The following is a 27999-nucleotide window of genomic DNA, read 5'->3' as shown; positions in this document are numbered from 1 at the left end:
TCCTCAGCAGGATACTTCTGGGCCGGGAGAGCCTTGAGGGCTTCCCAGAGCTCCTCTTTCGTGAAGGGCTCCTCCAGACTGCTGTAGAGATTCTGCGACACTATCGTCGGAACGTGATCCCAAACTACCTCCCGCGCCACAAGACCAGCTGAAGTCATCCTCTCTGTCTGCAAGAGCTGGTTGTAAAAACCCATGGTCAGGTCTAAATTCTCCTACGGGTTAGTGTGCATGATGCCCTGAGGATCTCGAAGACGCTGCAGCTGCGTGCTTGCTGATCGGGGTCCAGTGGTATGAAAAACCTGGTTTCGTCATCTTGTCCCCCTACTGTACCCACTGGGGCCGGGAAGAGTGATAGGAGAACTCAGCCCGTCGAATCTCCGTGTCCTGAAGCTCAAGGCGAGCGCTCTCAAACCTGTCAGTAAGCCACTGAGATCCTGGTTCTTGCTCCCTGAGCCGCTCTATGGAGGCGAGGTCTCTCCTCAGTGTCCGCTCACGCTCCTGAAGAGTCCTCCTCCGCCTAAGGGCATGAACCTGCAACTCCTCACTGCTCTTTTGGATCGCATCGGCCACCCATGAAGCCCAGCCCTCGCACGGTGCAGTCTCTGACTGCTGCCAAATCCCTTCTATGACTTGCTGAATCTCCTCGTTTTGCACGAGGTCCTCTGGAATGCGGACCCCCTTTTGGGGAAGACCTCGGCGGGGCTGCTCTAAGTGAAGTACTACTGGAGAGTGGTTTGACATCGTGGTACTTGCCAGAATTGTTGTAGAGCCGCCTCTATGCAGTGCCCAATCCCCAACGTAGAAGCGGTCTAGCCTCTCAAGCAGTTCATCATGTCTCCACCGTCTGAAAGAGAAGAGGAGGCTGCCAGGTTTCCTACTAAAATCTGGCTCTCGCCACGGGTCTGTGCCACTGATCATGAAAATGAATTGCTCCCAGGTGCTCCGCTCTACTGCTGGCATCTCAGAGAAGGAGGCGCCGCCTTGCTTGTCCTGTCCAAACTCCAGGTTGTTGAAGTCCCCTCCAACAATCCAGGAATCTACATCCGGAAGACACTCTAAAAGCCTCCTTCAAAAGGTCGGATGGTGCTGTGTGCACGCTGGGGCATACACGTTCAGGATCCCAATCCTGGACTCTCCCATCCTAACTCCCACCCAAACTGCCTGTCCTGGGATAAGCTCGCCCTGATGATAGATATCTGGAGTCACTGTCTGTGAGACCGAGATGCAGATCCCTCCGCTCCGTCCTGCTGCTGCAGGGGACCACACCTCCGGACCTCTCCCTGGGAGGAGGTGGTGTTGCTGTCTGATGTCTGATGCTGAGAACATGTGTTCTTGAATCAAAAGGATGTCCACTATCCGCCCTACCACTGTCCTCTGCAACTCCTGCCGAAGGATCAAGTACTGTGGTTGACTACGAGCACGGTCGTGGAGCCCGTGCACATTCCAACTCACTATTGTCGAGCTCATGAGGATGAGGATGCAGAAAATAAGGCTCTCCTGTGGGTGGGTTCCAGTTCCAGAAAGGCTGCCTTATGTGACTTTGCCGGGGGTTTGGAGGGCGGGTAGTCCATGTCAGTACCTTGATGTACTAAGGTGGACACTGGCTCAATGCCAATCTTCCGTGCCCAGTTCATCATGAAGGGGACTTTCACCCCGAACAACTCCGCAGACTTCTAGAGTGGCCAGTCGTATGCCTTATCAACCTTTGCCTCTAGCGGCAATTTGATAACTCCAACTGCCAAACCACACATCGGCTTCTCTCGCGTGAAGCCCAGCTGAAAATTCACCTCCGCACCATGGGCGTGCCACTGGCCCCATCCACTCGTCCATCATGCGTAAAATCTGATATTCCATAATAGCATCAAACACCACTGGGGACCACTTCTCTAACCCTGTGGATGCAAACTGGAATCTCCAAACTGGGTGTGTCTTAGAGCCCACTACGCTGATCGAACCCCCTTTCCGGGGCTGCAAGACCACAAGCGTTACCTCCAAGGGTAGAGGGTAAGAGTCCGGAATCTCTAGATAGTTCCAGGGTCCCAATCTCCAAAAGTCCCACGGTAAGGGACGTCCAAGCTGGAGATGGGGAGCTGCTGACCAGGAGGATGAGCCCCTTCCCTCTGGCTCGCTCCCCAACTGGACCGGATGCTGCGGTGAGGAAGCGGAAGGGAACGCCATCTTACCCTTGCCTGTTGGCACGGGTGTCAAGGCGGGGGGGGTAGAAGGCTGAAGAACTTGTTGAGGAGGGTGGAGAGGGGGGCGGAGGGGAAGGGGGAGGGAGGGGGGCCGGTGGTGAGGGTGACCATAGCAGGAGGGGCGAAGGGGGGGGGGTGGGGGGAATCTAGGAGGGAGGGGGGGTAGAGAGGGAGTGGGATCAGGAGGGGGAGGGGGGCGGGGGGGGACCAGGGCAACCACAGGCCCCGCCTGTTGATCAGGCTCGTTGGGACTCTGGACACGCTCTTTCTCAGCCGTTGTCGGGCTAACGTCTGCAGCTTCTGCCATTGCAGCGACGGGAGCTCCTGAGGCTCGTTGCTATTGATGCAAGGGTGAGTGCTGATGCTGAACCTCCATCACGGGTGGATCCTCTGGCTAGGTAGTGGCCCCTTCCACTGGGGGAGGTGGATCTCCACGTAAGGGCTCCTGCTGCTGCTCCTCCTTAGGTGCCTCTCGAAAAACCCTGTCTCTCTCTCTCTGCGTCTAGCCCTCTGCCTGCGATGCTTGCGGGCCTGTTTCCTTGGTTTCTTAAGGTGTGTGAGAGATGGCAGATGGATGCAAGGTGAATGAAGAATGCTACATGAGATTCACAATGAAAAGAGTGATACCCTTTCATTAATGTCCCTTGAGATCACTCAAGTTCCATCTTCCCATTTACACCTACCCTTAGCCTATGACCCATGCATCTACCATTCAATGTACCTTAATGCACCCTTCCCTTCCTATTGCCCCTAGGACCTAGACACGTGTGTGCACATTTTTATTAATAAAATAAGTATCACATGTCCAAATTCGATGCCGTCTGAAGCAGTGGCTCCAGCTCGACTAGTCATATCTACTCAGATGATCCACCGCCATAACAAATCGGTCGGTGTCCATGATAAATACATATACATGTTACACCATTGGCGTATAATATATAATAATGTTTAAATGTCTACTAATCACGGATTAGTGATTTCTCTTGTCATGACATCTGGCTAGACCAAGGGTCGCCACCAAGAAGATCTTCCCCGAAGACAAAAAAACCGCTCACCGCTGCCCAAAGGGTGGGGAGGAAACCAAGGGCCAGCTACAGGGGAACACACCCTTGCAGTTGGCTACCAATGGAGAGGGAGAGCCCTCAAAGAGAAGGCGAATAGGGGACGAACGAGAGGCGGGGAGGGAGTTGAGGAGGAGGCGAGGTGGAGGTAAGGGGTCTGAGGCAAAGCGACGAAGGAGGTGAGGTGAAGGCGTGGAGAGGGCGGAGGGGGGAGAGCGGTTGAAGGCAGGGTGTAGGAGGAATGGAAGCGGGGAGGTGAGAAGATACTGGAGGCGGAGGTAGGCGGAAGGAGGTGGCAAGGAGGCAGAGGGGTGGAAGGAGATGGCGGGAAGGCAACAAGGGCAAAAGGAGAGGGCGAAGAGAGGGAAGGTGGAGGACGAGGAGACGAGGAGGAGCGGGGGAGGCTGGGAGGCGGTGAGAGGAGGTGAGGCGGCGGAAGGGAGGCATGAAGGAGCGGGGCGGCAACGGAGGTGGCCGGGGGGAGAAGGCAGGGAGGGCAGAAGGGGAAGGCGGGGAGCGGTGGCCTGCGGGCGGAAGGAGGCGAGGTAGAGGTGGAAGGAGGTGGGAAGGAGATGATGCAGGAGGGAGGCGGAAGGGAGAGGTGAGGCGAAGGTGGAGGCTGAGGCGGAAGGAGGCGGGAGGGGGGGGCTAAGGTGGGAGCTCAGGGAGCTACAGCTCTACCTCACAGCTCTTTTACATGTATTGAGCAGAGGCTGCAAAAAAATCCTGCTCTGGAGGTGTTGAAGATCACAACCTTGGTTTTACCCGGGTTGACCTTCAAGTCATGAGACTCGCAAAAAGCCATAGTGCATCTAGATGTCTCTGGAGCTCCTCAGCGGATGAGGCTAGGAGCACCACATCATCAGCATACAAAAGGATCTAGAGCAAATAACCGGCAAGAGAGCAATTATCACCTCCTAATGTCCTCATAAAAGACTCAAGCTCGTCTATGTGGAGGCCAAACAAGGTCGGTGAGAGTGGACAACCTTGTTTGACCCCAATGGTGCTTAGGATCTCATCCGTCCATCCTGCCCCCGTCGGAACCTTGCCAGAAACCCTCTCATAAAGTGCCATAACAGCCCAAACTATCTCTGGTCCATACCCCAGCTCCTGTAACCGCCTGATGAGGCGTGCTGGAGGCATTGTATCGAAGGCTTTGCGAAAATCTACAAAGCAGCAATATACCCTCTGTTTCCGTGTCCTGGCCTCCTTTATGACACTCCTAAATGTCAAGATTTGATCCATGGTTGCATGGTCACGTCAAAATACTGCTTGTCCATTTGCTCTGAGTCCCTGCATCTTTGCATTGCGACTGACCTTCATATCTAGTATTGAAGCATATATCTTGGGCATGACATGCCCGATCATAATAGTCATGTAGTTGCTTGGATCATGGGATCCCTTGCCTTGTGGATAGGTGTGATAGCGTCGAGGGTCCAAGTGCGTGGGAAGCCAAGACAAACTGCTTCATTAAATAGCTTTGCAAGGATAGGGGCTAGGATATCAATCCCGTATGCAACAAACTCGGTTCATAATCTCTCATGATCCTTCGCTTGGCCATTATGAAGCTTCATGACCGCATCTTTGATGCCTCCCTTAGTGAAGAGAGTGCAAGCGGTTGGTCGTGGTGTGTGCGAGAGATCAGGTGTGGGCTGGTCGGGGATGTGATAAAGTGTGCGGGCGTAGTTGTGCCAAACTTGAGTGTCTGTGAGTGGTGAGGGGGACCGCCGTTCAAGAAACCGTCGCTGAAAGTCTTTGAATTATTATTGAAAAGAATGTTTAGTAATTCATCCTCGTTTTGGCGGACAAAGTTTTGTTTCTTTTGGCGAACTAGACGATGATACTAGCGTAACATGTCCGGTTCACTTGGTAGGCCATGTTGGGATTCGAATCGGAGTTGTCGGCAAAGAGCCTTACATCACCATCGTACCACCTATTACATGGCACGGGTCCTAAAAGCGTTTTCCTCTAATTTGGGCTGCCTCGTTTTGAGGTCGCTACTCTTGTAATATAATCAACCAAAAGTTTTCACTAAAAAAAAGTGTGTGTCTATCTAGCTATCTATCGATATGTATGTATGTATGTATGTATATGTACACACACACACATGTATATGTATAAATATATATGTGTGTATACATACATATATACACTATACGTACACACACACACACCTACCTTTGTACGACTAGAATATATCCAATCGTACAAATTTAGAAATTTTGATGTTCTAAAGTCCAAAAACCTACACAAGAAAATAAAAGAGAAAACAAAAGAGAATAAAAAAGAGCAAATAAAAGTTTTGAAAAACAAAAGGAAGACATACTTAGCAAGCAAAGCAGCACTTATGTCGTCATCAGTGCCCAAGCATAAGCAACTATACTGGGTTTCTAAAGACCCGCGGAGTCTCTTGGGCAAACCCAATGCTTACTAAAATACGTCAAAAGGCAAAACAAAACAAACAAAACAAAAGAGAAAGAAAACAAGAAAGGAAGAAGGTGACCAAGCAAAAATAAACAAGAAAATCAAGAAACAAAATTGACCCAATGCTGATAGACGGGCTCCTATCACTTCTTACAGACATGCGCTACTGGATCTAGGTACAACACACGATCTCGTTATTTATAATGGTCTTGAGCGATGGCCCTCCTCCAGCGGCTTCACTTGCTTTCCGCATGGAGGGAGTCTAGCGTAGTTGATTATACCTTGGGATCCCTAGCCTTCACATCACACATCACAGACTTCTCCATTCCACCACCACCACGTGGAGCTGATCACACATATCTCTTCTTCAATATCACTACTCCCCGCCTTGCTCTACCACTCACACTACCTATCACGACATACACTTTGACCACTGCCTCTCACCCATATACTCTGCACGACTCTATACTACTCTCACCTATATTGACCATATACCCCTCCTACATCAGCTGAAAATCTTAGTGTATGCTAGATATACAGCATGATCTATGCAGCGTGTCTGAGAGAAATCAAAGAAATATTGTTGGAGAGAACGCTTAAAAAAGCAAACAAGTAAAATGTAAGATCACCAAAGACTTTACAGTTCCTGTCCGTCCATAAAGTCCAGAGTGCCTAATAGCGAACCCAAACAAAGAAAAGATGAAACTCTGGTCTGGGTGGATGAAAACCAAAGAGCCAGAAGGACTTTCCAAAAGGAACAGTCAGGAATCTCGCTCGAAGGTGCTGCCGAAGAAGATCAATGAACTCACGAGAGCTTGGACAAAGCCAGAATAAATGAGGCATAGTCTCCTGAGAAGTCAAACATCTGTGGCAACGAGCAGGAGCAATGTGTCTATGAGCCAACATCTCTCTAGATGGAAAAATACTCAGAAGCACTCGCCCGAAGAAAACCTGTTGACGAAGAGGAACTTTGTAGGCCGAAAGATGCTGTAATCTCTTTCTCCACCAATTAGCTGGGCGATGCATTCACCACATAGAATTGCCTTTCTCTGAAACCCAAGGTTGAGGCAAAAGGATTTTATACAATGCAGGCACAGTAATCTGAGATAGCCTCAAAGAACGAGAAGAGGATCCTGGGGAAGTCAAAGTCCAATCCTCCAGCCGGTCCTGGAGTTCCAAAGGAGGAATTGGAACAAAAGGCGAAAGCATACAGTTGCCACAAAGCACGATAATGAGAGCCCAAGCCATACCGTGTAGCTGCTAGAGAAAAAGGTAGCACAGAGCCATCATCATGAATAACATAAGATAGATACACACACATACACACACACACACACACATTGTGCACACGCGTACACACACATACATATGTATATATTTATACATGTATGCGTGTGCGTTTTTAAACGCTTGCTTTAATCTTCAAACTCTTTCTTTTTGTTTTGGTCACTTCCACAATGTCTAAAGCTTGCTTGTTCAGAACACGTCCTAACAAAGATGCTTTTCATTAAGGCCAATAATAATCGATAAGTCACGCATGTTGTGGGGATTCGATAAGACAACGTATACATTTTGATCGTTAAGCTTGGAAGCAAGCGGTATGTGACTAGGCCACAATCTTAAATTTGGGTGGTTTTTAACTAAGCTATTACTGTCGAGTTGGTGAATAGTGTAGTCTTTGTATATCATGGTCGAGAAGTGGTAATGGTGAGATTTAGACATGGCAACGGCAATGAAGCGAGGGGGTGAGGACTAAAAAGTCTAAGGTAAAGGAAGTACATATTTGATTTTGTTGAAGATAATGCCAAATAGATTGATAGAGGTCAAACCTTTCAAGTTAACCGATTTACTTTTGTGTATTTTACAAGGTGGGAAGGACATGGACACCAAGTTGCTTGATTCACTAGCAGCTGTGAGTTCTTTCCCATTTTTAGTACAGAATGGGTGCTTTTTCAATTGGTGATTTGCCTCTTTAACATCCTAAAGTTGGTCAAAAGAAACCATCTGGCATTATCACATACATTTTTTGTTTGTAGTTTTGCCGTTGAATTGGTGTCCTTGTGTATTCTGATTTTAGAGGGGATCAAAAGTTTCATTAGTTTACTAAGTTTCATGAGTTTTTGAACTTTGTAGGTAAATCTTGCCTTAAAGGTGTTACATGGCACTGCTAGTGAGAAGAGGCGCATCATTCTCAACCTTTGTTTGGATGTCATTAATAGCCTTGTAAGTGGATTCACGGCAGTAGTTTTCTTTGTTTCGTAGTGTTATGATAAATGTGTGCGATTGAGAGCCGATATGTTTATATAGAGATTTCTCTTCTGTGAAAGATTAATTCTCTCTCCCTCTCTCTCTCTCTCTTTCTCGCTCTCTCATTTGTTTCCCGTCCTCTCTTGAACCATGAATACTATCAGCCTCGTTCATGAGGCAGTGAAACCCATGGACACAGGCATCACCAAACTATCTTGGTTGCCCACTTGACAACCAAGGACACAAGGGTCAGCTCTTGAGATATATATCAATGAGTGTACCAAGGGCGCATACATGCGAGCCATTGGGTAGACAAGTGGATCATGACCTTGAGTTCTAGACACACCGAGTCAGTAGAAGATTGGACATAGGACTTGTGAGTATCCGCCCCATTCATGGAATCATTATTTTTGCATGTCGATGTCAAGGAATCATTATTTTTGCATTTCGATGTCAAGCTTCCTTGAGTTGTTTGTCGGTATCACCTCGAGAGTGAGGCACCAAGCATGCTAGCAATAGATCATAGATATATTTTTGAGACTTTAGGACTCCGTGTGGCCCCATCGCGCCTATGAGGTGGTAGGGCTACATGACTAACATGTGACACATGATATGGTAGGACCAACTTGTCACACATGGAGTTTTTTCTTGTTTTCCTAAAGTGCCTAAAAAGGTCTCTTCCAAATCAGTGCCATGTTTTTGTGCATAACCCTTTGCAACAAGATGAGCTTTGAAGCGGTCAACACTGTCATCAGCTTTCCATTTGACCTTGTGAACCCATTTTGTGCCTATAGCACACCTGCCTGCAGGCAAGTCACACAACTCCTAAGTGCCATTTGCATGAAAGGGGACTCAAGTTCAGCATTCATAGCATCTATCCATTCTCTGCTGTCAAAAGCATTCTTATGACATAGTGGTTCTTCATTACAGGCAGTAACGATCAAAGCTACAGCCAAAAAATGCCCTCTGTTTGTGTGCACCTCTTTTGCGGGTAGGCAAAGTCTCAGCCTGCTTGCTGTCCGTGAGGGTATCGAAAAGCGAACAAGGGACTGATTTTTGTTGTCTCATGACAGCCCTCTCCTCTTGAACTGCTTGCTCGATAGCATGGCTTGTCGGTGGAAAATCACGCTGAGCAGTAGCAACAAGAGGAGGATTGGAGCTGCTAGAAGCATGTGGCATGGCGCTCTGCACTGTGTCATCTATATCTGTGAAGGCGGAATCAAACACATCAAAGGCTTCCACTGAAGGCTGTGTTTTAGGTAAAGGGGCAAGCTAAGAAAAAACCACATCCCTACTGACAATCAACTCGCATGTGCTAGGCTGAAACAACTTGAAACCTTTTCTTTGTGAGCTCTGGCCAATGAAGATGCATTTGACAGCCTTATCATCAAGCTTATACCTCAATTGAGAGGTACATGCACATACGCAAGAGACCCAAACACCCGCTTGGGAGATGACATGATTACAACCTGTCCATGCTTCATAGGGAGTCATGGTCTCAATGCCTAAGTGGGTGCTCAACCAGTGCTCGGTTGAGCACATAGTTGGCACACGTAATTGCATCCAACCAGAATTTGTTTCTGTTCTATTTTTACGCTCTGCTAGCCCATTCTTTTGCGTCGTGTATGGTACTGTGCACTGATGAATGATACCCTGGGCAGCCAAAAAATTAGAAAATTTTCGGGACATGTACTCATCCCCCCTGTTAGTGCAAAAGATCAAGAGTTTCTCCCCAATCTCATTCTTTGCCAAGACAATCCAATGCTTGAAGTAAGAGAAGACATCTAACTTCAGCTTCATGGGATGTGAACCTGGTAAAGTCATCTATAAAAGTAACAAAGTAATAGTACCCCCCACATGATGCTGTCTGCATCGGTTTGCATACATCACTATGCCCACCGGATGGGGATCAGATGGTACAAATCCTCTACTTCTGACCCTCATATCCATACCCACAAGCAATTCCTCCACTTGTTCCACGTCTCATCACATTCACATCCAAAATTTGCAACTTGTTTTGCACGTCCGTACACAGAGTGCTTCAGCACCTTACATGCATAAATTGTACGGGGACCAAATGGTGAGATAAGAATATTGCACATACCTGTGCCCACAGCTGCATTAGGTGTTAATCAAACATCATGTCATTGAAGTAGTGTGGGCTGCACAGGTGGTCACTTGTGCATGTTCATGCAGGCCATGTGGTGTAAGTGTTGTTAGTGGTGCTTGTGCAGGCGAGTATGAAGGCGAGATTGATCGAGACGGCAGCCTATCAACACATGCAGTAGGATTGTTCATTCCTGGTGTAGGCGAGTATGAAGGAGAGGGAAACTGGTCAGCACGTGTGGTAGGAAGCACAATGCATTCAGACCAACAAGCAGTCCTCGCATACATGTTCTTTTAGTGCATGCATGGGTGGAATATACACAACGATGTCCTGTGAATGCATCTTCACCAGACTGCTGAAGAGTATCTCATGCACTGAGGATTGCCATTGGTCAAATGCGGGTTTCATCCCATCAGCTGAGGATTGAGGCAGGGAGAGCAGCGGGTATACTTAGAGAGCAGCGGATCTATATGCTATGTATGCTGGGGGCGGTTGAGACAGAGGAGCATTTTCTTTGTGTTTGCCTAGCCTACTACGAGATTCGAGGATGCTACCACTGCCTCTATCTTGGGGTTATCTTCTCCGGACCGAGCTTCACTATGAGACCCGCGATGCAGGCACGCTTGAGTAGACGGTATGCCTCATTGGCCAGGCTAGAGAGGCAGTGCTTCCGTTCACACTTTCAGGATCCACGCACCAAGGGGTTGCTTTTTGACTCCTTGGCTCGCCTAGCGGGGATGTACAGCAGTCCTTGTTGGGGGCCAGACTTGTCGGATACAGAGTGGGCCCGTGTGGAGCGACTACAGGTTCTCATGCTATCACGGATGATTCGTGGTAAGTCATCCGTTCCTCACCAGATCATTCAGGCTGAGTTTGGGTCACCCCCTTTACAGCTAGATGCTGCATTTCAGGTCATCACATATCTGTACCGAGTTAGGGAATATGGGGATTATACCTCGGGGCGTAGCAGGCTACCATGGATAGCTCTATCCTGTTCTATGGCACTTGCAGCAGGAGGAGATCAGAGGTGCTAGTATGCACGTATAGAGAGATGGTTTGAGCAACTGGGGCTCCACATGGATAGACTACCTCCCTTCCAGTATAGCATGGATGCTCCGTTCTCTCCCCTCTTATCACACGAGGTCAACCAAGTTATCCGTGAGGATCTACTACAGCTACATACTTTTCGGACCTGGTTGGAACCGAGTGAACTCCCAGTGAAGCTTAGCTTCTACAGAGATTACTTCTTACATATCACAGCAGAGGGTTTCATTGACCCACCAGGATACACACAGATTCACCTACCCCACTCGATGAGGATCTCTCTTGGGCAGTTCTGGGTCTCTTCACACAGACTTCGCATCGAGAGCGGCAAAGCAGAGCGACTACCCAGGGAGCGGCGCATATGCACACTATGTGACATACAGGAGATTGAGATAGAGGAGCATTTCATCTTCAGGTGTCCTGTGTACTATGAGATCCGAGGACGTTTCCACTATCTCTTCAGAGATAGTTATGAGATTTTAGCCCATTTCCTCTCCTACCCAGACTAGCGGTGTTTGGCGGGTTTCATTCATGAGGCACTTAGACACCGCGAGAGGATACTCCGAGCACGGAGACAGAAGCAGACTTTTTCCTCGGTTGATCCCTCTCAGAGCTCTATCACGGAGTTCTTTCAGCTAGATCACATGGACCCCAACGAGATGAGGCCTCGACATGATCGTGACCTGGAGCCCGTGACCCAACAGCTCAGACAGAGGGTCGACACACAGATCACACTTGGAGACATCCCCTCCTTGTTTAGAGTTGGAGCGCGACCGACGGGGGTGACAGTAGCCCTGGTTAGACGCAAAGCTATGACCAGGAGATGTGCCAGGATTGCACCTCTGAGTGGCCGACAGCTCTCTATTGCCAACTTCATGCCTCCACTGCCTCATCCATCCTGATATCTTGCTGTTGCTGGGGATGATGATGATATTGATGAGGATGCTGAGATTGATATATAGTCGACCATCGACATGACTATGTTGTACTTAGGACTTAGTATTGCCATTCTGCATTTTTTGCATTTTGCATTTTGCATTGGTACGGACGCTCGTTTAGTAGCTCCACTACCACAGCTCGTTGTATCAGGATTTTCACAGTCTCATAGACCCATCGGTCTTCCGAAGACTTTAATAAACTTTCTTTCTTTCTTTCTTTCTACCTAGAGGGGAATGGATTTTGTCCTTTGTCACGGCTGATCCATTTCCATGACCAGGTCTGTGTTGCACTCTATCTGATGGAGATGCGGCGACACAGGGAGGTGCTTCTACGACTGATCAAAGAGCAGCAGGGAGTGGTCAGACCACTATAGGACATAGAGGATGATTGGACATAGCGGCACGTCACAGACTTCTATACATTTGAGTCAGCCCTCGGACACAGTGGAGTGGAGATAGAGGAGCTAGCCGATATGAGAGCAGTCTGGATGAGCAGCCGGCACAGTACCGCCGAGAGAGGGACGCAGAGGCCACATGTGCGACAGAGAGCCCCTAGAGTACACTCTTTTGAGGTTCGACGTATCACAGCTTTCCTCAGAGGAGACCGACAGAGACGAGGGATCACTCTAGACATAGCCTAGAGAGTCCAGAAAGCGAGGAGACCGCGCCCCCCATAGCGGCGCGAGACAGCTCGACAGACGCAGATACGAGATATTTTCGCAGACCACCAAAAAGCCATCACTGTACTAGGCTTCAGTTTCGTCTCAGCGCTTGGATAGATTGATTGATATGATACGATTATGATTATGATCCTATTAGCATAGATTAGTACTCAGCAAGGGTCCTAGTGTACCCTTTACTCCAGCCCACTAAGGCTTGTATGAGTTCGCTTTTCTGTGCACTTTGTCCCATAGGCCCGCGAGGTCTCCTGTGGACGTTAATATATCTTTCTTTCTTTCTTTCTTTCTTTCTTTCTCATGCCATAGATGTGTATCTGGAATTACAGATTCAGCCACGGCATTAGCTACTATAGCAGCCTGTTGTGCATATATGTCAAGATGATATAGCCCTCGATCAAGTGTTCAGGTAAGTACATATAGTTATCGTACTGATTATCATAAACGGCACAACGATAACCGTCAAAAAGAACTCTGAAGCCATGTGTGGAGATGGCTGAGATAGGAATTAAATTCTTTTTTTATACCTAGAACATATCAAGCTTCCACAAGTGTAATGATATCCCCTGACATTGTAGTGACAATCACTTGACTAATCCCTTTCACAGGATATGCTGCATTATTTGCACAAGTGACGGTGCCCCTCTTTGGAAAGCCGCTCAATGTGTGTGAGAGACTATTGCAGGAAGTGATGTGCTTTGAAGCACCACTATCAAAGTACCAATCTAAGGCAGAATCTGAGACTGCAAAAGCTGAATCATATAGAGTAGGATTATAATAACACTGCACAAGAAATGTCCACTCATCATGAGCAAGATTGGCTGCCTCTGTATTTGACATGAGCAGTTGGAGTATTTGTGATAGCAAGACCTTGTTGTCCTAGCTGTCCCTGCTTCTTCTCACGCTTCCGGCTTAGAGATGTCATGACCTGGTTTCCTGCAATAATTGCAGCGTTTCGTCTTCTTCCCATCAGCAAAAGAAGAGGATGAGGTACCAGATGTAGGTTTGGGCTTGCTGTAATTTCCCTCCCTTTTCCTTTGCCCCTATGATCAGTAACAAAGGCTTGATCTGCATGAGTAGAAGTAGGCTTGTTTTGACGACTCTACTCCTCCTACAGGAGTAAGGAAACAAGCTGATCAAAAGAATAGTGGTTGGGGGTTACCCATGGCCACTGTAGATAAGCACCGCAGGGAATTGGTATTCACAGAAGGTGATTGGGTTTTGCTGCATTTTTAGAAGGTAAGGTTGAAAAATAATCTAAGTGTTCTAGCAAATCCCTGATATGAGTCAGGGAGTCCATCAAGTGTGATGGACACAACTTGTGAGTCTGGTAAAATCTCATCAACATTGATGAGCTGCTCTTTGAAGTCCTTCATCTGTGTGAAATAGGCATCCCTGCTGCCCCCTTCATTCATCATAACATTTTCAAGCTGCTTGCACAAATAAGCAACTCTGCTCTCATTGTGTATCTGATAAAGACTAGCCAAAGCGTCCCATGCAGCCTTGGCTGTTTTGCATTACCGAATGTGAGGTATAACAACTCTCTTGCAATTCATGGCAATCACTGCATGTGCCTGTGCATCTCGGTGATCCCAACGAATCTGTTCGGTTGTGGGATGCTTGTTTTGTAGAGATAGGTTTAGTTTGTGATCCTGATACAATCTCCCAAAAGTTCATGGACACCAATAGGTGGCGTACCAATAAGTGCCATCAAGCTTGTCCTCAGCGGCAAGCATCCCAAAAGATTCATGGTTTCCCATTGCCCTACTAATGTCACAGCCTCAAGGCTACAATGCAAAGAGCTGGCTGCCCAAGTATACGACTGCTGGCTGCAAATAGCAGACCAAAAATGACAGAAAATGTCTTGCAATTGTCAATGCCAAGATGGCTGCTCAAACACTGAGCAAAATGCACAAGATGTCCCCAAAAATGACCTACAAGAAAATGTATGTCCAATCAAAGGACCCCCCTACAAATAGCTGTCCTGCAAATGACCAGCCCAAATCAAAGGACAGATGTCTGCAAATCTGTCCAATGCAAATCTGAGCTGAATCTGTTCCAAATAGTGGTTGAATGCCACAAGTGACAAATGTCAAGGACAAATAGCCCAAATCAAAGGGCAAATGGAAATTGGACCCAAATTTGGCGGTGCCAAGCAAATGCCACTACAAATATAAGCAAATATGACAAAATCCCCGGATTTGGAGAGGGCAATTATGCCAAAAAGAGGGCAAATGTTGAAAAGCCCCAAATTTTGCTGAAAGTTTGCAAATGTGATGAAATGTCCTGCAATGTGACTGCAATGTCCTGCAAATGCCAATTCAATGTCTACCAAATGCTAGAATCCCTCAAATCAGACTGCTCAACATAGAAAATGTCTGAATTTCGCACTCACATTGAGTGGAAAAGTACCTGCAAATGTGCCAAATGGCTTGTCCTTTGCAAAATTGATCACTAGATTGAAAAAACTCCACGACTCCTTGGAACTAGATAGTACTGTAGCGGTGCCCATATCCCTCAAACTCTCAGTAAAGACGCCTTCCCCGTCCAGCAGCTTCAGCCCGCAACACTCTACACAACGATGGCTTCTCAACCAAGCACTAGCTACTTGGAAACCTTCAAAACGTCCACTCAATCCCCTATGTGCTCACGTTGTGATATCAACCAGCCACAATACACTCATCATCTTGTCTTCTATAGAACGTCGAATATCTTCTCTGCTTGCCCACGATCCACGAACCTACGTACATAAAGAGTTCTTGCTCTCGAGATTCATCCCATCAATCTCACCACGATGCTGACCTCAAACAAAACATCAGGAGCCTCTCCTCCTTGGAGTCGCCCTTGTGGTCTATCGTTGCCTCTGCGCAATGACTCCCTGCACCTGTGTGCAACCCTTGCTTACGATCTTCTTCAACACTACAAACACCAGATCCCCCTCTGTCGTGAACTGTTCTCCTAGCATAGTATTGACACCGCCCCTGGCTAGAAGCTCATGACCAATGCCAAAATAGTCTATCCTCTGTTCATCAGCTCTGGACCAGCGCAATAGTACCAGCGCAATAGTCCATCTCTCCATTCGCGGACCCAAACTCCCTCAAAGACACTATCCCTGTCTCAAGATCTCCCAACTTGCAGAACAACCGATCCCTGTCATCTCAGGTCCTCCTAGCCCACACAGTCCCTCTCTCCCTTCCTGTTGAGCTCACCTTCTCCCTCTGGAATTCTCCTGCAAGACCAAGCTCCACACCAATTAGACCGTGCTCTCAGTATGCACCACCCCATCAGCCTATCTCCTTCACACAGTCCTCATAGCCTCACAGCTTCTCTTCCCCTCCACTGCGAGCTTCTCTGGCTCATCACGGAGTACACCCTCCCCACTGCTATCCTCCAGATGGTATAATAGCCATGCCTTCTTCCCAAGCTCTTTCTCTCACGTACTTCCAGCTCCTGTAGCGCACACGTCCCCCTCTGTAAGACCTCCAGGCCTGCAGTAATGGCGTGCGCTCCCTTCCAGAGCTCTCCTCCTCGCTCGCAGGATCCCCGCGCCACCAGCTCACGACCAGAAGCTTCCCTTCATCCTCACGTAGCCACCTTTCATGCATGCCTTTTTGATATAAGCCACATCATCATGTTATTTTCACCACTTAAAACTTCCCCCAAACTAGACCAAGGCAATTATTCCACACTCCAACCTTAGGCACACCAATGCATGCCTCAAGCACTAGCATCTAATTGCCCACCGACCATCCACATATGATGAACTCCCGATTCAATGGATTTACAAGACAACCACAATCAACACCGTCACAATCTGGGTACCATGCTCTGGATTGCCTGCTGCAACCACACTGCTTTCCATCATCTCCCAAAAGTCCCCATAGAAGTATCTGCCATCTCAAGAAAGTATATCATCAATGTGGAGTCTTTTATGAGAGTGTCCATAGCTCATTTCCACCACCAACTAGCTATGTACATAGCTATGCACCTACCCATCAACATGCAACAAGTGAAAAACATTTTTGTCTTTCTTTTTCACACAACGTCATGCAAGGAGGAGAGGAGAGGGCAAGGAGGAGAGGCTGGAGAGGAGAGCAAGGAGGAGGGGCAACAGGCTGAGACGGGGGCTGTAGGACAGCAAGGAGGGGAGGTTAGAGAGGGATGTAGGTTAAGAGGGCTATAGGGTGAGAGGGCTGAGAGGGTTGAGAGGAAAGTGAGGAGGAGACGGTGAGATTAGAGCGGAGGTGCGCAAAGAAACGGCGCGAGAAGGGGTCGCAGGGTTTGGGGAAAAAACTGCCCTGCCCGAACCATTTTGGGTGCCCAGCAATGGCGTTTTTGGGCACCATGGCATATTGGTGATAGGGACTGAGGAAGATTCGTCATGAGGGATACATCCTGGTCCTATTGTAATACTACTATGTCCTACTGGGTCTTGGCTTGAGCCCTATGAATTACTGAAATCAAAGGTTGAGGCAGAACACCTCTAAGCCAAGAATATGAACTTGGACGCATGGCTTGGGATCTTGACATCCAAGCCTTGGTTCTGATAATCTAGTCGGTGAACTGGTACCACCATCGTGTCCCCAAGATGATATCCGTTCCCTGCGTAGGTGCGACCCTGAGTAGCCAACAATCTACCCACCCTAAGATCTTCAGAGTGGCTGAAGCTACCTGCATGTTACTCTCTATCTGTTGCCGCGGAAACACACCATTCAAGGCAATAGGTTCCGTTGGCACTGAGCCTGCTTAGCTGTTTTAGTGCAAATGATGTCCTCTGAACTGCCTGAATCTGCTAGGATAAGGATCTTCTAACCACCAATCTGTCCATAGAACCGAAACATATTGGGAAATTGATGAGCTTGCTTAGCCGCTTTAGTGGAAATGATGTCCTTTGAAGTGCCTGAATCTGCTAGGATAAGGACCTTCTAACCACCAATCTGTCCATAGAACTAAAACATATTGGGAAATTGATGAGGCTCGCCCTTCTACTACAGTTCAAGCTCCTCGATGACCACTGAGGTTGTCTCTATAGGAGTTGAAGCTGTAGGTGAACCACTTGACGTAGCTTCTTATGCGCGAAGCTTCTAGTAATGCGGGCAGTCTTCCTTCTTATGGCCCGGCACATGACAATGAAAGCATCGATTCTCTTTGGCATAGAGTGCTCGTGTTGCTGCATCCAAGTACCCACCATATCTGTTGCTGTCCTTCGCCATCCAGCTCTTCTTTTGAGATGGAATCCTGGGGCTTCTTACTATTGACCTGCTTGGCTCCTTGAACCATGGAGGAACTTGCTCATCTTCATAATTTCCTCCAGCTGTATCAACACCTGGGTGAACTTGTTGGCATATGTGGTTCAAGTGACAGAAGGACCACTATGATCCAAACGAGGAGGCATCTATTTACAGATGGCCGGAATTTGTGAAAGAGCTCCAATCTCAGTTCCTGCCACCTCAGTACTTGGTAGAACTTCGGAGTCAGTTCTATGAGATGCGATAGGGGGATACTGAAACGGTGATCACTAGACCGCCTCGCCTGTAAGGTGCATGGATGCTAGGATGTACAGCTCGTCGTCGTTCGTAGACATCACTGAAAAATAACTTTCAAACAGATTGAGCCATGAAGTCAACACTAAGGGTTCTTGCTTATCATCGTACCGCGTGAAGTTGAGCTTCCCAAGGAAAGAAGGCTTGATGGGCGGTGGGAGTTTCTCCCTTTTCCTCCCTCGATGGTCGGAGTAGGAAATGAGGAGTTGCTGGTCCCATTCTTCCTTCTCCTCCCGAGCACTACGCTCCCGTTCTTCCTTTTCCTCTTGAGTGGAACGTTCTCTGAGCTCCTTGGTCTTCTAAGCCTCGAGGTCCCGGAGCTCCTTGGATTCCCAAGCCTTGCAGTCCTGGAATTCCTAGGCTTCCCGAGCCTCATAGTCCCGGAGTTCCTTGCCTTCTTGAACCTCCGGGTCCCGGAGTTCCTTGGCTTCCCGAACCTCTCTATCGCGTTCCTCTTTTGCCTCCCGAGCTACTCTATTGGGCTCTCGGGCGGCCTACTCACAATCGTCCCGCATTTCTTAGAGTTGAGTGATGCAGGTGAAGAGAGTCTCGGACTGTTGCTGTTGCATCTGCATCATAACTCACTCTCTCCCCTACTCAATACTATCTAAACTGACTTTCTCTCCTACTCAATACTATCTAACTCACTCTCCCTCTTGCTCAATACTATCTAAACTGAAAGAATGATGCACTCAAAACACACATGATACTGTGGAGCAAGTGTGAGAATTAGAGGGAGACAATATAGTGGGCCTTCGAAGAGGGAAAATAATAACTGAACAATGGCTGGCCCAGAGGGCTGACAGAACAAGTACCGTATGGAGGGAGAACCTCACTACAAAAGAGAACTAAAGACTGCTGTACCAGACTGAACCGGGCTGAGGATTAACTAAAGAAGGGCTGGAAGGGGCTGCTGGGCTGCTACAGACTTCTCCTGCCTGACCCTGGTCCCAAAGCCTGCTACCTGTTGCTGAGGCTAGAAGCTCTGAGAGGTGGATGAAGAATGAGGCCAATAGGCTAGCCTTACATAGGCTTTTAGGGAAGATTGACCGACCTGGTCAGCTGACTATTGACTAGGTTGGTAAAAAATCAATGTTGACCAAAAAGTCGACACATTGACTCTTTGACCAAAAAGTCAAACCTGCATTTTTTGACCTGCGCTGTCTTATGAGGCTTCCTGGATGTATTTCATGGCGCTACAGCCTGTAGGAAGCATGCCCGTGACACAAGAGGCTGTGGATGCCCGTGACACAAGAGTCTTTATCTATGAAGAGCGAGGTTATTAGGATCATGATCAGAAAATGTTCAAATACTGATGACCATCTCAATATGATCAAAGATCACCTAGACAAGCTAATCATGCATCATGAGAAGATGCCATGTCAATAGGTAGTTCACCTTCTTAAAGGTTTAGCTCATTTGTCACCAACTCCCTTAAAGAGGTAATGCTTGCACTCTTAATGAGCTTCAGAATTATCTCATGCTCTACCAAACTCCAAAGCTCCTAATCTAGATCCACAAGCTATACTGATGTAACATGTTCATCCTAAAGAGTTGGAGACCTGATTTGCATGCCAAGTAAATTGACCACCTTATTATGTGGTAGGAGCTAACGAATCATTTTCTCAAAATATGAAAGGGAGGAGCTAAAATATTATACTATATGCCAATCAAGTCAAATTGAACACATACCTCATGCTGATCAAATTTTGTTTGGGGGTGGTGAAAATCATAAAATTACAGATTCACTGCATAGAGGCAACCCAACCACATTTCAATCATTGTGCAAATATTGTGGGGTTTGTAGAATTGGGCATGCATGCATGGATTGTTCCAAAAGGTAGCGTGGCGAGACGTGTGATTGGGAGAGGGTGGGCGGGGGAGAGGAAAGGAGGGGGCAGGACGCGGGGGAGGGGGAGGGGGCGGGTGGGAGAGCGGGCGAGGGGGTTGGCAAGGGGGAGAGGGAAGGTGGGTAGGCAGGTGGGGGGGGAGAGGCTGGGTAGGGGAGGAGGGAGGGGGCGGGGGTGGAGGAGGGGGGCGGGGGGGCTGGCGGGTGGAGGAGAGGGAGGGCGGGGAGGAGGAAGGGGAGCGGGGGGTGAGGAAGGAGGGAGAGGGGGCTGGCGGGGAGGGAGAGGGTGAGGGAGGAAAGGAGGGGGCTGGCGGGGAGGGAGAGGGTGGGCGGGGGAGAGGAAAGGAGGGGGCGGGGGGACTGGCAGGTGGAGGAGGGGGAGGGCGGGCAGGAGGAAGGGGAGCGGGAGGGCGAGGGAGGAGGGAGAGGGGTTGAGGAGAGAGGGGGAGGAGTAGTAGTAGCAAGGGGAGGGAGAGGGGGGGCAGCGAGGGTGAGGGAGAGGGAGAGGGGGGGCTGGCTGAGAGAGGAGAGGGGGGGGGGCAGCAGCTCACGGGGAGAGGAGCAGCTCCAAAGATGGGATTGTGGAGTTTAACTAATACTACCTTTGTTAAAGATTACATTCCTGCTTGTAATTTTTTTTTTTTTCAAGGTTCTAGATGTGTTAAGCCTTTTAATCGTTAATGTAGCCAACAAACATAACTATTTCTTTGTTGTCATTAGAATTACGGACATCCTCTATGTAGCCAAGTATCCTTAGATGGTCAATACTAGGCTTTTGACTTGTAAAAGCCTCTTAAGAAGTTTTCTTCAGAAAAGCCTTAGCTGCATGGTGGGTTATGGCATACTACTCTAAGTATTGCTTTGCTCCATTTAAGCATACCTGCTGAGAGATATAGGATTTAAAGATAGTATGGAAATTATCAATGTATACAAGTCTCTGTCTTCAACCTTGTTGGCTAATTTGAAGTCCTTAGCTTTGTTTCCAGTGAGATGGATGTCTTCATTAAATCATCATTGTTCTCCATACTTTGTGATAAGTGAAAGTAACTAAACTTCTTGGTCAATAAGCCATGATTCATCAACACATCCATACCTGCTTTGCTTCATCAACATATCTAGACTTCATTGGCTCAGACACTGATAAGGCTTTTTCGATATTTATTTTCTAGCTTATCAAAATACTTGTAGAGGTTTTACCATTTGATTTGTAATCTTGTTTGACAATGATATCTTCTGTGGATGTTGGTGTTTATTGTATCATGTTTCTTTTGTTGGCAGAAGTTGATTTAGACACTTATACAAGTCTTACACCTAGTTTAAAAATAGTCTATAACCTACACATGAAGTGTATATTAAGATAAAGGTACTTGGAATAAAGAAGGCTAGAGCTATTATGATAGCTAAAAGAAACTAAAGAGATTTCTTTCGTAGATGCTGCTATAGAAGTTCATTTCATTAGAAAATTCAAAGACCAACAAAAAATGAAGCAATTTGAAATGAAACATAGTTTTTTTAGAGAGTAAAGTATTGAAACTAGAGAATCTATAATTGGGGACTAAGAAAAAAACATCGAAATGGGAGCCAGCCCCCCCCCCCCCCCCCCCCCCCCGGGCCCCCTCCCTTCCTAATCCGCAGCTCCCCTCCGCCTCCCCCCGCCTCCTCCCCCCCGCTCCCCTCCTCCCCGCCCGCTGTTGCCTTCCCCTCCCCCTTCTACCCCCCTGCCCCCTTCTCCCTCCCGCAGCCTATACCCTCGCTCTCCTCTTCCCCCCCTGCAGCCCCCCCCCCGCCCCCCCCCCCCCCCCCCCCGCCTTCTCTCCTCCTCTTCCCCTCTCTCCTACCCTCTCCTGTTCTCCTTCCTCCAGCGCCCGTGTTCCAGGGCATCTTGGGCAGCAGTTTCACGGACTGAACTTTTTCAGTGTTTGAATTGGCCTTTTCACATCGATTGGCGAATGGATCCCCATTCAGCCAATCTTCGTCCACTTCCACTGGCCGCCAGAACCGTCATTTTTTCAAAAGATGAGTTGCAGCAGCTCAAGAAAGATGTGGAACTAGAGGGCTCCACATCACTTTTCGCCCGCATCTTTGGGTCACACCCTTCCAGATCACAGGCTAGAGACTGGATGCTGGCGGCGTTACCAGGAGATCTCGCCGCACACCTCAAAGATATTTGACTTTTGGGATGTGGATTCTTCCAAGTGGTTTTCGACTCCCAGGAGTCCACAGCCCTTGTTCTCAAAGTTAATCCCGTGGCTTTGGGTTCAAGGAGGATTTTTCTTTTGCCCTACACCTTGGGCTTCGATCCGGTTGAGGAAGACAGTCAGGTCACACCACTGTTCATTAGATTTCCTGAGGAAGTGGTCTTCCTCAGGCCTACCATCGACTTCTTGCTACTATCGGAGCCACATTCGGAGTGGTCACTGAGATCCCCCCCCTTCTTGGCATGCCTTCTTCCTCGGCAGAGGCAGTCAGAGCAGACGGGGTGCCTCGAGTTAGGGTCATTGTCTCTGACCCTAACATCTCAGATGACCCCATCATGCTTCAGCGCCCAGATGGCTCTCTCCTTCGACAGAGAGTCGAAATTGCAGGTAGACAGGACCAGTGCAGGATTTGCAGGACCCTTGGGCACTTTGCTAGAGATTGCCCAATGAAGGGAAAAAGACCCAAGAGGTCTCTGGTGCGGCTCCTTCACATACTACCCCGACTGCACCTCCCCAGCGCCTTGTACCACGCACTCCAGGACCACTGGGAGCAGGGCGCCCTGCTTCGTGCACCCTAGGACCACCAGGGCAGTAGGGTGCCCAAAGCCTGCAGCACACCCAGTACCACGATGGAGAGTGATCAGAGCGGCTCCCTTACCTCAGGAGGAGACCTTTAATCCGGTTCAGACATACGCTATCCACACTCCAGAGGTAGATGTTGCTGCAGCCCCAGACACTACAGTTCTACATCAGGAGGGACCTTTAGATGCACCAGTACCAGCCCGAGTCACTTTGGTTCTGATCATGAGGGGGCTACCGGTACCTCTTCCCCACAGACTGTTCCTAATTGTGACAACCGAGGGAATGCATGCACAGATGAGGACTCCAGATTCCTCTTCAGCCCAGTCATAGGGCTCCTTAGCCCCCAGCTCCAGCTCAACTGTAGGGGTTGGAGGCCCACTAGAGCTCCTCATTGGGAGAATTTTCAGATTTCTGCAGACTTGCAGAAATTTTTTTGGCGGAGGCTCTGGAAATCCCACCGGAATAGAAAAATCACTCTCTTCTTTTGGCTTTCTATTCATGGTGGGATAGCAGTGAACCATTGGAGATCTAGGTTCGGGGCTGACCCTACTTACCCTCGTTGCCTTTCTGCATCGGAGACAGTACAGCACTGCCTTTGGGATTGCAGACAGGCGAGAATCATATGGAAGGGGATTGCAAGACTTCTCAGCACTTTTGTTCGCCTCCCCTTCTATATGACCTGGGGATCAGTATCTTGGCTCACTCTTTCAGGGCCCCAGGTTTTCTTTGAGAGACATGACTCGTCTTGGGCTCTTGACATCCGATGACACCTTGTGGAGTTGTGCTCTTTAGAGGATGTTCCGGCCACTCTCTTCAGGGCTGCTCATTCCTCGGTTGACTCTCCATGGAAGGTTTTAGCTAGCATTGCAGCATGGCACATTTTGAGAGCTAGATGCATTGAGGCTATGGAGGGTTCTCAGGTTCACCCTTCTCAGACCATGCAGGGATCCTCTCGAGCAGCCTCCTCTAGGAGAGTTACTTTTCTCAGGGATTGGAGAGACTCTCCCTTTCTTGCTGAGACTTCTACAGGGTTGAGTTGGCATTTTCAGCCTCAGCCTTGGTTTCTTTCTACCTCATTCTTCTGAGGTGTCTTTTATTACATGCTTAGCATATTGTATTTCTGCACAGAGCTTGCTCTAGCGAGTTTCTTTCTTACTTAATAGAAGTCTCTTTTTTGCCCCAAAAAAAAAAAAACTCCACAACCCACACAAAACACAAGAGGACTTGACTCTATGAGCCAAAACGATTTGGATTCTAAGAGAACTCCCTCAACTTATGATGCATAACCAGTATCTATGCATAGACCTTACCGTCCTATCGATTCCGTTTGGGAGATTATTTGATTAAGCCTAAAAAGAGAATCCCCAAGTACGTACAAGATGCAAAAATCTCCACCGGTGCCGGAAGGAAGGTGGACTACTCTCAATGGACGACTGCCCAAGAATGGTTGAAGATCATATATGACCTTGGTTTTTCCAAGAAAGAGAGAAAGAAAAAAAAAGGTTTATAAACACATGAGAAAGGCGAAAAAGGCCTATGAGACCAAAGAATTGTAACACATCATGATAAGAAACAGTCCCTATAGAAGAACTAGAGGTGTCCCATACACCTCTAATATATGTAATCTAAAGAAAAAGTGAAAACTGATGGAAATTAGGACAGGAGTGTTTCCTTTGTGTTGTGTGCACATATTGGATGGATGTGTCATGTCCCTAATTTGTGCTGAGCAATCTAAGTTGCATGGAAGCGTGACTAGGGTCGCAATGGGAGGTCTCATGCCTCTTGAACATATTTGAGATCTACCTTTGTTGCCCTTGATTATGTTCCATGGAGCGCACACCGTGAGAGTTGAGAGGCTACATAACATTGTGATGCAGTAAGGATAGTATATCGGTCAAAATACTTGCTACATCCGTATTCAAGCTAGCTTGGCATCATTTGTGCCCTACAATATCTAGCCATTGTGGTCACCTCTCATGTCAAATAGAAATTTGTGACCCTTTGATTATCTATATCCCTTGTCTAGTTTGCGTAGCATGACTATATGACTATTCTAACTTCTAACCTAAAGAGTAGCACATCTAGATCACCCATGTCTTGGAACCTTTGCTCTCAATACAGTGGTATCCACCTCGGATCTCATAATATTGGAGGACATCTCATGAGCATATGCTCCTCTATTCCACCTCCTATATCTCGCATAAGGTGTGGAATCCCACCTTGGAATGGTGTGGTATGGCCTCAACCTCCCATCGTGTCTCAATGTGGAATTGATGGGATGATACTTGAAGCTGGACCATGGCTATGGTCACAGCAGGTGACCATGAATAATCTGGTTCCTCATAAATCCAGTCTCAATGAAGCAGAGAAAATTTCCCATGGTAATGGTTTCACTCTCAAGGCATGTCTGTTGACCACCTCCCACTATACCAATACTCCTTGGTTTGCAATTTCTCTTAGTTGAACATGATAGAAAATCCATCAGATCGTGCGGGTCGATTTATGGCACATGTATATTTTAGTAGTATCGAACTCTCACTATGTACAATGAGTTTTTATAGAGGTTGTTTTCACTCTCCCTCTTGGAGTGGAGACGGACCATCCAGAGCTAGCATAATGGTCGACTACTCGCCTGCATAAATAGGGCTTCTTGCTTTGTGGATTGGGATATAGCATAGCTTCATTAAAGAGCTTGGCTAGGATAAGTGCAAGTACTTCCCAACTATGGTCAAAACTTTGTTTGAAGCTGCTCATGATTGTAGGTTGTCATTCTAATGTTTCTCAGTGACTTCCTTAAACCAGGCAATGGAGAAGAGTAAAAAACTACTTGGGCAAGGGGTGTCCATAACTTCAAGTGTGGGCTCATTTAATGTCTCAGCATAGGCCTTCCAAAAGAACTGATACTCTCTCCCAATTCATTCTTTGTCTAGACACCCTTGTTTGAGTCACAAAGCACTTGCATTCATCATTGTAACAGCCAGACCTGACTTTGCAAGAGAATGCGTGTTGTGCTACAAAGTGAATGAGTAAGAGGCTATGCTTTGGCATCCAAGGATGGTTGATTGTCTATATTTCTGAGAAAAATAGACAATAACTACAGGAGATGTGGTCTAGGGAGTGGTTGAAGTCATAATGAGTGTAAGCAAACAATTAGTGGTGGGTAGAGGCTGGGTTGGGTGAGCCAAGGGCTAGATGAGAGGATCTATGTGATTGATCAGCACCTGGTATAACTAGATACTGTGATCAAGAATATGAGGTAAGAGCATGAGACCCCAATGACACTTGGCCACTCCCATGAGGGCTTAATGTACAGTGCTTTGACCCTGACCATCTCTATGGACCCTCGTACAATACATCTCTTGGGTCGCACGCATGTCAAAGCAAGTACTACTATAGCCTGTGAAATAGGTGTGACCTTATGTGTCCTTGGATTTGTGCCTAAATGCCATCACACTATCTACCAATGAGAGCAGTTGGCATCCTCCGAGAAAGTCCAAAATCTTTGCCTTAAGTCTCCATCCAACCATTAAATCCCCCACGTTGCATCTCACCTTATTGTCCATACCCTACAGATCCTCAAATAGTGCCAAAAATGGTGACATTTGTGCTCTATCTGTGGAGCCTTGGCATAATCCAATGACTGTAGAGAGAAGTAGTATGCCGGTGGAAGATTCTCAATAAATAGCGGGCATGCACATAAGTTTCTGGCACAGCATGTATGACTGTAAGTGTGAGCAAAACAGGACTTGCATTCCACTTGTCCCAGGAAACCCGTATGGCTTCTGTGTCTGCTCTACAATCATTTAAGTGTACTGATGTACAATAGGGAGGCCCCTCTCAAGGTGTTGATTATGTTTAGACCATAATGTCCCTACCCTAGAAGGTCTCATGGAAGTTTCGCACCCTTGAGTAGAGCCCCTAGTTGGAAACCCCTGCCCCGACCAAATAGGGATACACGGCATGTGCATGTTGGAGGCCAACATCTCCTGATGTCACCTAGAGAGAGAGGGCCTTGCTTATGGGTGTGCCCGCCCAGTGTGAGGCTAGGGTAGATGAGTGAGGGCCTGTGTTGTGGGTGTGGCTGCTCCCCATGAGGGTAGGCTAGGGTAGGTTAGCCACCATGTGTCTGCCCAAACTTGGAGGCATAGGGCAGACTGGGTGGCACTGTGGCAGCCTCCTGTAGGGCTGCAGGCTATGGCAGCCTGGTCCACATGATATCAGAGCCACAGTTTGCTTGAGACCCGAGGAGCGGAGGGAGTGTTGAGCCAGCACATAGAGGACGTTTAGGGTGCTGTTCGGAGGTGTCTTTGAGGAGGAACGTGTGCGAGGAGTGGACTGTTCGGGTGTCCAGCAAAGGGTGACTTTGAAGGGTGTTTTCAGATCAGAGAGGAGGTCTTTCCATGGGAAACATAGCGAGAGGCAGCAAGTCGGCCCAGCCCCTTGCGGGCCGACTAGGAGGTTGGGGGCTATTTATAGCCCCCCCCCCACTTGCTCATTTCATCACATCATTGAGAGCCTAGCAGAGGAGCAGAGCAAGCCCAGTCTAGCACTTGTGGAGCAGTTCATCCAGTCCCTTGTGCTCCCTTCCACTTTGTCGTTGAGCGGTTTCTTGAGCAGCCTGTCGTTTTAGAGTTTCCCCGAGTTGTAGTGGGGTTTTCTCCAGAGACCACTTGCAGTTCTCTTGTGCCTTTCTCTCTCCTTTCTCTCCTTTTCAGTGTGTGTGTATGAGGCGTGCTCTCTCTCTCTCTTCCGTTCATTTCCGCTGCACTTCTCACAATTGGATCCCAAGAAGTCTCCACTGCAGGACAACATCAGCAAGTTACAGGAATTTCAGCAGGGGATCCTCGAGGCAAGGAAGCAGATATCGTCCGAGGACATGGCCATAACTCTATTTTCCTAGTTATCCTCTCAATATGGGGCCTTCTATTCGTCCTTGATCTCAAGTGGAAGGATGAATGAGTTGACCTGGGAGCCGATGTTGCTTGAACATGAGGAGCGCTTTGTAGATTGTACCTATGAAAGTCAGCCTGAGGCTTTAGCAGCTTAGCAGAAAGGTAGAAAGCAGTTGACGAGAAGCACTCAAGGCATCCCGATGTGTAAGTGATGTAGCCAGAAAGGTCATTATTGGCGGCAG

General features: G+C 48.0%; 1 protein-coding gene across 2 annotated transcripts in view; it reads left to right on the top strand.

The window, feature by feature from the left end:
* The window catches only part of LOC147905750 (uncharacterized), a 205211-nt gene that overhangs the window by 103325 nt on the left and 73887 nt on the right, over positions 1 to 27999 (top strand). For both annotated transcript variants that reach the window (XM_087374417.1, XM_087374414.1), the window contains 2 exons: positions 7549 to 7592; positions 7814 to 7903. In XM_087374417.1, coding sequence (XP_087230543.1) covers positions 7549 to 7592; positions 7814 to 7903 — 134 coding nt within the window. The remainder of the gene's footprint in view (positions 1 to 7548; positions 7593 to 7813; positions 7904 to 27999) is intronic.

This window comes from Dipteris shenzhenensis, chromosome 1 (assembly GCF_047967505.1).
Source record: "Dipteris shenzhenensis isolate YYH24624 ecotype China chromosome 1, Dip_SZ_1.0, whole genome shotgun sequence".
Lineage (NCBI taxonomy): Eukaryota > Viridiplantae > Streptophyta > Polypodiopsida > Gleicheniales > Dipteridaceae > Dipteris > Dipteris shenzhenensis.
Note: the sequence above shows the minus strand (reverse complement) of the source record. Positions and strands in the feature narration are given on the sequence as shown.